Here is a 10,641-nt window from a genome sequence, read left to right as displayed (position 1 = left end):
TATATCCCGCCCTTCACTTGGAGTCTCCGAGCGGCTTACAAACTCCTTTCCCTTCCCCTCCCCACAACAGACACCCTGTGAGGTGGGTGGGGCTGAGAGAACTCTGACACAAACTGCTCTTTCAGGAACAGCTGTGCCAAAGCTTGTGACTGACCCAAGGTCACATCAGCAGGTGCAAGTGGAGGAGTGGGGAATCAAACCCGGTTCTCCCAGATTACAGTCCGCACACTTAACTCTTTGGTGAGCTGTCTTATCAGTCTGCTCCTGCCAGTGTCAAGCACCTTACTGCACTTTACAGGTGAGCCTGTGCAGATGAATCTGAAGAGGGGAGCTTCTCCCCCCCCCTCCCCGACTTCCACAAAAGCTACTTTAGGAAGGGATGGTTTGAACAGGTGAAATCGTACAGAGGAAGGAGCACCTAATCTTTCTCCCTCTGTTCCTTGTCTGCTGCGGCTGGCCTCAACAAACCACCCTCTGCCACCTGTGCTGTTTCAAATGTGTAATTGTATTTTGGGGGTGCAGGATCGGGGGGGGGGGTAGAAAGAGCTGCCGTGGGCAGGATGAAGCACCGAAACAACAGGCATGGAAGGAGTTGGGCTCTCCATCACTGCTTCCTTGGTCTTAACCCCCCCCCCCTTTCTGAAGCCACTTTCCCTGATGACAGTGATGTCTTTGGGCTTCAATTGAACACGTCAGCATACAAAGCGTGTGGGGTCCTGTGCTCTTGTTACGTTGCATGCCTCTGAGCTTTTGCAAATTCTGAGAAATCTCCCTCCGGGTCTGCTTTTCTGTTACGTAATATTTCATCAGTGTCCTTCTTTAACCGTAGTATTAACACTTCTGCGTCCGGTGTGCCTCTGCTGGAGTGCTGAATTAACTGGGATAAAAATATCAAAACAGCAGTTACAGAAGAGATTCATGCCACTTACTTTAAAAAGCTGGGGCTTGGATGCCCAGCCTTTTGCCCATAGCCGTTCTAGGGGATTCGTCACAAGCAAGGCCTCTGAGCTATTAACAGGTAATCTCTAACAAAAGGGGTCCATAGAAACTGGGGTCGAGAAAGAGATGCATCTTGAAGTGATTCTCCTTCCTAACTGAATGTGTGTTGGGCCCCGACCCACCAGGCAGTGTTGCTGTGCAGCTTCCGTCGGTCTCCCTGGGTCTTGTGGGAGAATCATGTGCCAGCTCCACTGAAACAAGAATTGAATGGTTTACTGCACTGTTTGATACCAGTGTTCTGCATCCCCAGAAAATCCTGTTGAAACCTAGAGCCCATGGCCATTGAGTCATCATGACATGGTTAGTCATGTTCAGGACCCATTCCAGAATGCTTCGCCAGAGGCTTTTTAAAACCACAACCTTATTACCAAACAGGAGAAATTCCCTCCATATAAGATACATGGAGTATGTATTTGGAATGGTTTTCTAAAAGGTCACACATCTCTGTTTTGTTCTTGGGTAAGCTGAAGGTCATGGGCTGGCTCCAAAGCCCCCTTCCTCTCTTTGGAAGACTTCTCCAGTGGCAGAGTTAACGGGAGGCATGTCATGGGATCCCATCTCCATGTTTCCATCAACAGTAGGAGCATTTTGCAATAAATGTTTCAACAGTGCAATATTTGGCCCTGCCAAGAAATTGGAAAAGTAAGCATCTCCTGTAAACAGAGACTGAAAGTTATAAACAGCTGCCCTGATAAATCTTTCCCCCCTACCACAAATATTTAAGGAAAAGGCTGTGGACATTTGACCACAATGATGCAATGCCGAGATTGCTAAACTAGATTAAAAGTATAACGTTTTAGGGGCAGAGTACTTCTCAAAGGGTTTAAAATATTTGAATTGGGACAGAGAGACTTGAATCTTGAAGTAAATATTTGTTTTGTCTTGGCCTTTAAAAATGGTTGCTTGTATACATAATGCATTAGACCAGTTCCTTCAGCCTCCAGTGCAGCTGCATTTTGAAATGAAAGCAATGAAAGATTTAATCTAATGAATTGTTACTAATTTTTCCCCTGCTTGTTGATTACTCGTGATCTTCAGCAACCGATTAATCTATTGCTGTCGATGGCTTCCAAATGTTTCTAACATTCCAGTGATTACGCTAAAGTTGAGCCACCTAAACCTTCGTTCTGCTTTTTTTGTGCTGCTGCTGCTGCTTCCATTCTTGCCTTCCGAAAATTAAGACACTTGGAATCCTCAAGAGACAGGAGTCAAATAACAGACTTGAAAAGGAAAAGGAAAACTATCCATTATGAACCTTAAGCTAGAGCTCCACGCCATTATCTTGCTCCCTGTGTACTTATTGATATCTCTGTACAGTGCCCTTGTATTCATACCATGGTATTTTCTTACCAATGCTAAGAAGAAAAAAGCTATGGCAAAGCGCTTAAAAGCTAAGCCCGTCTCGGAAAACCCTGGAAGCCCATACCGAGCCATTTCCCATCTTGAGACACTAGCCACTATAGACTTTCCTGGAGCAGACACTTTGGACAAATTGTTTGACCATGCTGTTGCGAAGTTTGGGAAAAAGGATTGTCTTGGAACAAGAGAGCTCCTGAGTGAAGAGAATGAAATGCAGCCCAATGGGAAAGTATTTAAAAAGGTAATAATTTATGAATTTTTAAATACAATCATTAAGACTTTTGGGAGAGACGATAATACCTCTTGGGCATCTGACTTCCAGAGAACTAGGGGCACTAATAAAAGGGCTACTGAAATATATGTACAAGTAATAATTCATTTGTGACGTTTTGAAAGTTTTCACAGTGGCAGAAGTTACATGTGAACTTTAGATGCATTGTCTGTGGTTGCTACTTTGTCGTATAAACACGTTAAAGTTTTAGTCAGACATGGCATCGGGTATTTGAAATATGACACTCTTGAATGTTAGTTGTCTTTCTGTAGCACTGTGTGTCATCATGTACATTAGGAATGGGCCTTAGTAAAATGGATGAGACCTAAAATATTTTCAAGGATGTCCTTTTGTTGGAACAAGATTTGTCGATAAGAGAGGGAGAAGAAGCATTTGAGACGCAGAGATTCCTCATTGGTCAGGGGTTTTTTTAAAATATTTTCAAGGATGTCCTTTTGTTGAACAAGCTTTGTCGATAGGAGAGGAAGCATTTGAGATGCAGAGATTCCTCATTGGTCAGGGGTTTCTTTTGTAGTGAAGACATACTTGACTTGTTATAAAGTATCCGAATGAATTTCTTTTGGACCAGCACTGTGACTGTTTAGATTTCAGACATAGTTGATGATCTGTACTGATCAAGTTCAATGCTTACCAAAACGAGTGTTTAATCTCTGACCAGCTGATCCTGGGAAACTATAGATGGCTAAGCTATGAAGAAGTGAACCAGAAAGTAGACTACTTTGGGAGCGGATTAGCTGCAATAGGACTGAAACCAAAGAGCACAGTTGCCATATTCTGTGAAACCCGGGCAGAATGGATCATTGCAGCCCAGACCTGTTTCCGATACAACTTTCCTCGTGAGTATCGCATTCGAAAAGTAAGGGGGCTTTTGAGCAAAATAGCACTGTGATCCAACAGGTTTACCGATGTGAGAAAAAGTCTTCTGGCATTGGAAAGACTAATGGAGCAGAAGTCCACCAGTGGCTATTAGCCACAAGGTATAGATGGAACACTATGGCTGCAGTCACAAACACTAAATAATCCACGTTCAGTGGACTTTCCAACTGGATTTTGCCAGTTCACACAGTAAAATCCATTTGGTAAGTGCACTGAAAGTGGATAATTTAGTTTGTGTGACCGCAGCCTAAGTCTGGGGCAGTGATGCACTGTATTCTTGGTGCTTGGGGTGCAACAGTGGTAGGGCTCCTGGAGTTCTGGCCCTGCTGGTGGACCTCCTGATGGCACCTGGGATTTGGCCACTGTGTGACACAGAGTGTTGGAGTTGATGGGCCATTGGCCTGATCCAACACGGCTTCTGTTACGTTCTTATGTAATGTTCTTTACTGTGACATAAACATTTGTGAAGTAGAGCCTACTTCATCAAATACATGATGTATTGTTCTAATCTGGCAGAAATTATAATGCCTATTATAAAGTAAGAAGGGGAAAATGCAAGCATCATAAAAAAAGCCATGAAATGCATGCAGTAGAGCAGAATTGTGGCATTCCTTTGCAAACTCAAATATATACCACGGAAGAACAGTGACTGTTCACAACAGCCACAGCTGGTATGAATGGGGTCTCGCATGCATTTGAACCTTGGATAGTGGTGCCAAGCCTACAGTAGCTCTCAAACAGGGGGAATTGGCAGCAATCCTACTCCCACTCAGCAGGCAGAGAGAAGATTGTCCTGCTATGTCACACATATGTGAAGTATAAAGAGTGGAAAACTTGAACACTTATTTCCCCCATATAAAACTGCTGATAGTGTTATAGTTGTCATAGATGCAACGAACATGAAATTGAGCCAACTTCAGAGGACGGCGGAAGACAGGAAGGCCTGGCGGGATCTGGTCCATGGGGTCGCGAAGAGTCGGACTCGACTGTGCGACTGAACAACAACAAAAGTGTTATATACAGATGCATAAGATTTGGCTTCAGTTCCTGTTGTTTAAACTTTCCCCCCCTATTAAATAGTCGTTACTTTATACGCAACCCTTGGAGAAGAGGCAGTAACCTATGGGCTGAATGAATCCGGAGCATCGTATCTAATCACTAGCACAGACCTTTTAGAAGGCAAACTTAAGGTAAGTCCTGACCAGGTGCCTTAATTCTGTACAGTAGATCAGCGTCGCTCAGAGGCAGTGGGATGTGCCAGCGTAGCCCATAGCAGGGCCTCACCTCATGCTTTAAAGAAAACATGGTCTGCTGCTAATTCCAACACAATGCTGAAATTCTTGATGCGAAAGGGAATTGCAGCCGTGCGTATTTTGCCATGGAGTCGCATCTTGTGGTTTTGGAACCCGAGCCGGTGAGGTTGTCCGTGAACTCTCTGTAAAGGTAATTCTGGAAATCCTTGGAAATTGACCAAGCAGACAGCGTCTCACCCATGGGTACCATGTGGATGCCCAGTTAAACAATAAAAGTATTTTTGGCTGCAGCTGTAGCTTAAACATACTTTGTAAGCAATGCAAGATGATTCCGTTTCAGCAGGCATTTGATGGCTAGTATTCAGAGGTAGTTTGGTGTAGTGGTTAAGTGTGCGGGTTTGATTCCCCACTCCTCCACTTGCACCTGCCCGGGGCAAACAGCCACGCTCCCCCCCCCCCTGCAGTTTCCTGCCCGTGTGACCGGAGCCTTTGTAAGGAATACAAGATAATTCCATTTCAGCAGGCATTTGATGGCTAGTATTCAGAGGTAGGGGGGGAGAGGGTGCATTGGATCCAGACTAAATTTTCTGTCAGTGGTACAGACGTTTTCTACCTCCCACTGCAGCCCAGTGATCTCCAGAAAACACTGCTCTTGGGGAGATAGGGGACCCTGAGGAATGACATGGGGGTCCACAGTGGGATGGAGGAATGGGTGGATGCCAATTTAGTCTGGACATTATATTTTAGCATACTGTTACTCTCCAAAGTCTTTATGATGGGAAGGGATATGTCCAAATAAGTGGGTTGTATATTGAGAACCTACAGTCTACGCGGTCCACTCTTAACTATTTCTTGTTCCTCAGAATGTACTGCAAGACATCACTTGCCTCAAACATATCATTTATGTTGACAAGAAGACTATCAATAAGTCAGACTATTCTGAAAGACTGGAGGTCCATAGCATGCAGACAATAGAAGAACTCGGCGCCAGACCTGAGAACAGTAAGTAGACCTATAGAGAGGGTACTGTAACAGTTTCAGTGCATTGGTGTATAAGATAAGCAAGGTTTTATTTTACAAGTTAAACTTTTCTCTTGGTTAGTGGGGCAGTCTGTATTGGCTATTCAACTCCAGGAGACTTTGGAACTAAATCTCTTTGTGACTAAAAGAGCCTTTAGAGGTAAAGGTAAAGGTTTCCCTTGCTCGAAAGCCAGTCGAATCCGACTCTAGGGTTGCGGTGCTCATCTCCGTTTCCAAGCTGAAGAGCCAGCGCTGTCCAAAGACGTTTCCATGGTCATGTGGCCGGCATGACTAGATGCCGAGGCGCACGGAACGCTGTTACCTTCCTACCGAAGCGGTACCTATTTATCTACTTGCAATTTCTTGCTTTCAAACTGCTAGGTTGGCAGGAGCTGGAGCCATAGATGGGAGCTCACTCCTTCATGTGGCACTCGGGTCTCAAACTGCTGAACTACTGACCTTCCAGCCTGCAGTTCAGCGTCTTAACCACTGAGCCACCATAGCTTCGCCTTTAAGAGTCTTAAATCTCTGTGCTGCCTTTGTCAGCTCTAAACCAAAAGGCAGAAGCAAGAAACTGATTCCCACCAAGCGAGAGTGAGAAGTTTGAAATCTCTAATATTTTCCTTGTGCTGAAAGAAGAAGAGCGTATATAAACCAACATTTAATTAAAACTGTTGAAATTGCTCTTCACTTCTCACAAGGGCTAAGGATCTGGAACATAAGTGAGTTAAAGCAGAGCAAACCAGAGGGAACGAATGAGTTAAAATGACATAATGGCCTTCGTACGCTGTACAGAGGTTACAAGAAGACCTGGAACAAATGAAGGGCAAACCCTTCGGTACATTCTGTTATGTCAAGATGTTTCAGAAAAATGAAATCAAAACATCATATATAAACACTCCTTGATCTCAAAGCAAATAAAAAATTGAAAACTTCAGAATCAAGAGGCACCCCAGAAGGATAGTTTGCTATTTCAAAGGCAAACATGACTTTTTAGTAAGAAAACAGTTCAGTCTTGTAGCATATAATAACATTCCATGTCCCGTGAGCAGCCAGGCCACCGTCCAGTTTCAGACTGGATTCTTCATGTTGGTTATGCCCAGGGGTATTTCCTAGAAAAAGAGGTGCAGGGGTGCATTTGCATAACTCATTTGTATATGCCACACCCCCTGACAAAGGGCAGGCATGTTTAAAATGAGTTATGCAAATGAGTTTAAATCCCCCCCCCCCAGTCTCCACAAAAGCGGAGAGACTCAGGGGAAAAGGCAGTCATGTCTGGGTTCCCTGCCTGATCTCCAGGTGCCCCGTGGCTGCGGGGCACCTGGAGAAGATCGGGCAGGGAACCGAGGCATTTAAATCCCCCCGAGTGTCTCCGCAAGTGGGGGGCGGGGCCTGGGCTCCTTCCTGCCGGAGCACCTCTCCAGTGCGCTCCAACAGGAAAGGACCCCTGGTTATGCCTCATGCAAGAAGGGGACCCACAAGGCGTTGGGGAGGAGAATCCCCCTCTGTCCCCCCTCCCTGCCCTTGTTTCCTTTCCTTTCTCATTCATCAAAGGGTTGTTTTATATTTTCTCCCCTCCCCATTTAAAAATATCAGATCTTCCCACAAATCTTAGGGATTCACTTGGTTTTGCAGAAACCTCTGTTGTACCCACAGGTGGCCCTGCTTTGTGGATTTTTTTGATCCATACAGCAAGGCTACACATAATATATTTATATTTAAAGATATTGGAAAATGAGCTTCTCACTCCAGATACTTAAAACCATAGAAAAAGTCTTTTCATATCCACTTAAGGCCTCTTGTAAAATTTGGTGACATTTTCTGTCCCTTTACTTCATCAAACAAATCTTACAGCGTATCTGAAAGTATCCAGTTGCTTAAAATATAGATGAAGGATTGAAGGGTTGGAGGGTTACATAAGAAAAAAGCCTTGCTGGATCCAACCAAAGACCCATCTACTCCATCATCCAGTTTCCTACGGTGGCCAAGCACCTTTGGTGCCGGCCCAGACAGTGAGGAGCCTGGGAGTAACACTGGATGCCTCTCTGTCCGTGGAGGCCCAGGTTGCCGCAGTCGCCAGGTCTGCATTCTTCCATCTTAGGCAGATCAGGCTACTGAAGCCCTGTCTTTCCCCCCAAGACCTCGCTACAGTGAGCCATGCAATGGTCACCTCCAGGCTTGATTACTGCAATTCACTCTACGCAGGCTTGCCCCTGAGACTGATTAGGAAATTACAGCTGGTACAAAATGCTGACGCCAGCGCCTGTGCGGGCTCACGTTCGGCATGTGCTTTGCCACCTGCACTGGTTGCCAGTTGAGTACCGGATCCACTGCAAGGTGTTGATCATAATCTTCAAAGCCTGATACGGCCTGGGACCAACATACCTAAGGGACCGCCTCTTCCCGTAGACGCCTCAAAGAGCTTCACGCTCTAGGAATCAACATCTCCTGGTGGTCCCTGGCCCAAAAGACGTCCGTCTAGCCTCGACCAGGGCCAGGGCCTTCTCTGCCCTGGCCCCCACCTGGTGGAACACGCTCCCCATTGAGATCAGGGCCCTGCGGGATCTCACTCAGTTCCGCAGGGCCTGCAAGATGGAGCTCTTCCGCCAGGCTTTTGGCTGAGGCAGATGGCGTCCACACATGCCCCCCCTCCCCCGAGGTTGCCGTCTCCCACCCAACTGCTGGCCATATCCATCTGCCAGGAACCGGCCATAACAATCAGTATGAATGGGTCAGAATTTGCATCAGCAGCTATAACTACTGATTTTAAATGTTTATAATGTAATGTTTTATTGTCTTTTAAACCTTATTGTATTATTTGAGATGTTGTGACCTGCCCTGAGCCCACTCACGGGATGGGCAGGATACAAATACGAAAAATAAATAAATAAATAAAATATGTTTCTGCTCACTTTCCAAGCCCTATGTGGCCAGGGACTTGCATATCTCAGGGACTGTCTCTCCCCATACGGGCCCCGTAGAGCCTTGTCCCTGGCCCCACCTTCTGGTTTCAGCCCTGGCCCCAGCCTGGCGGAACAAGCTACCCAGTGAGATGGGGGCCCCCCTGTAAGACAGAGCTCTTCCGCCAGGCTTTTCGTTGAGGTGGCAGAGGCGTCCACATTCTTCCATCTCTCGGCCTCCCCTACCGGCAGCCCAGGCCTTGTGTCCAGTGGCCAACATCATCGGCACCACTCAGAAGAAGTACATCATAGTGTGGTTACCAAGGCTGGTTTTATTAGTGTTGTTATTAGTGTTGTTATTAGTGTTGTTACCTTATGCTGGTGTTATTATTGTTTTTCTTGACTTTTAAATTTCTAACTTCATAATTCATGATATTTTACTTATTTATTGTCACGTCCTATGTGACCTGTAGGAGCTGCGGTGGCTCAAGTGGTTAAGACACTGAACTGCAGGCTGTGGAAGGTCGGTAGTTCAGCAGTTTGAGACCCGAGTGTGCCACATGAAGGAGTGAGCTCCCGTCCCCAGTTCCAGCTCCTGCCAACCTAGCAGTTCCAAAGCAAGAAATTGCAAGTAGATAAATAGGAACCACTTCGGTGGGAAGGTAACAGCGTTCCGTGCGCCTTGGTGTTTAGTCATGCCGGCCACATGACCATGGAAACGTCTTCGGACAGCGCTGGCTCTTCAGCTTTGAAACGGAGATGAGCATCGCAACCTTAGAGTCAGATTCGACTGGCTTTCGAGCAAGGGAACCTTTACCGTTACCTTTTTATGTGATCTGTAACCCACCCTGAGCTCGCTTGCGGGGAGTGCAGGATATAAATTGAAAATAATAGCAATAGGAATAATAATAGTAATAATAATAATAATGCTTCCAAGGAGTCCACATTTAGTTAATAGCTGCCCCCCACCCCCACCCCACGCTGTCCCTCTCCAGCTGGTATTAGCGGCGAACCGCCTGTAAACTGGGAGCTTCCGTTTAGCCATCCTGGCTAGTATCTGTTGGTTGATCCTCCGTGAATCATCTTTAGAGGCCATTTAAGCTGGCAGCCAGTTCATTTTTGTTCAGGCTTGGCTTGCTCCCAAATATGCCTACCAAGCATAAGCCCCTCCTCCTGACCTCACAGTCTCATCCGTGCACTGAGGCCCCCCCTCAGTGGTTCCTGTGTCACTGTCTCGTTCCTGTGCCTGCTGCCCCTGGAGGTCCCAGACTTCAGTGTCCCACCAGCAGCCTACATGTTTTCCAGGTCTTAAAAGAAAGTCAAACTTGCAATTGCTGGACTCCTAACAAACATATTCAGGATACAAGTTAGTCAAAATGTCCCATAAAGAGCGCCGTGCGGTCACGTGGTGAAGCCCCGCCCCTTCTTTACCCCGCCCTCTGCTTCGATCCTCATTCCGTTTGGGAATGAGGATGAAGCAGGAGGGTAAGTAGCCGGGCCTTCTGACACACTTCCGGTGATGTCAGGGGGTGTGGCCTTCTGTCACTTCCGGTGATGTCAGGGGGCGTGGCATATGCAAATAAGTTATGCTAATGAGTTATGCTAATGAGCTCCGGCAGCTCTTTTTCTACAACAAGACCCCTGCTAAACCCTCTTTATGCAAGAGAATGAAGGGGTTTTTTTGTGGAAGAGAAGATTTTGCAAGTTCCATGGTTGACTTATTGCCCTGACAAGTCTGATTTTTATTTGTATATTAAAATGCAAATTTTATCTGCAGTTGTGTTCTAAAAAAAAAAAAATGTAGCAAATCAAGGGAAACACACAAGTTACCAGGGCCACTGAAAAAGCCAAAAAGTCTTGTGACTGTGTAATTTGATTATCAGCTATAGATTTCCACAACAGCTGTGTTTGGCTTTATACCCATCTCCATGGTCCAAAGTAC

General features: G+C 46.0%; 1 protein-coding gene across 1 annotated transcript in view; it reads left to right on the top strand.

The window, feature by feature from the left end:
- The first annotated feature begins 2,187 nt into the window (after positions 1-2,187).
- The window catches only part of ACSL4 (acyl-CoA synthetase long-chain family member 4), a 29,629-nt gene continuing 21,175 nt past the window's right edge, over positions 2,188-10,641 (top strand). Inside the window, exons 1-4 of the mRNA XM_015415429.1 lie at positions 2,188-2,599; positions 3,309-3,486; positions 4,607-4,716; positions 5,643-5,781. Coding sequence (XP_015270915.1) covers positions 2,249-2,599; positions 3,309-3,486; positions 4,607-4,716; positions 5,643-5,781 — 778 coding nt within the window. The 5' untranslated portion in view covers positions 2,188-2,248. The remainder of the gene's footprint in view (positions 2,600-3,308; positions 3,487-4,606; positions 4,717-5,642; positions 5,782-10,641) is intronic.

This window comes from Gekko japonicus, unplaced genomic scaffold, assembly GCF_001447785.1.
Source record: "Gekko japonicus isolate JY-2015 unplaced genomic scaffold, Gekko_japonicus_V1.1 scaffold1282, whole genome shotgun sequence".
NCBI lineage: Eukaryota > Metazoa > Chordata > Lepidosauria > Squamata > Gekkonidae > Gekko > Gekko japonicus.
The sequence above is the reverse complement of the archived record's forward strand: the minus strand, read 5'-3'. Positions and strand labels throughout refer to the sequence as shown.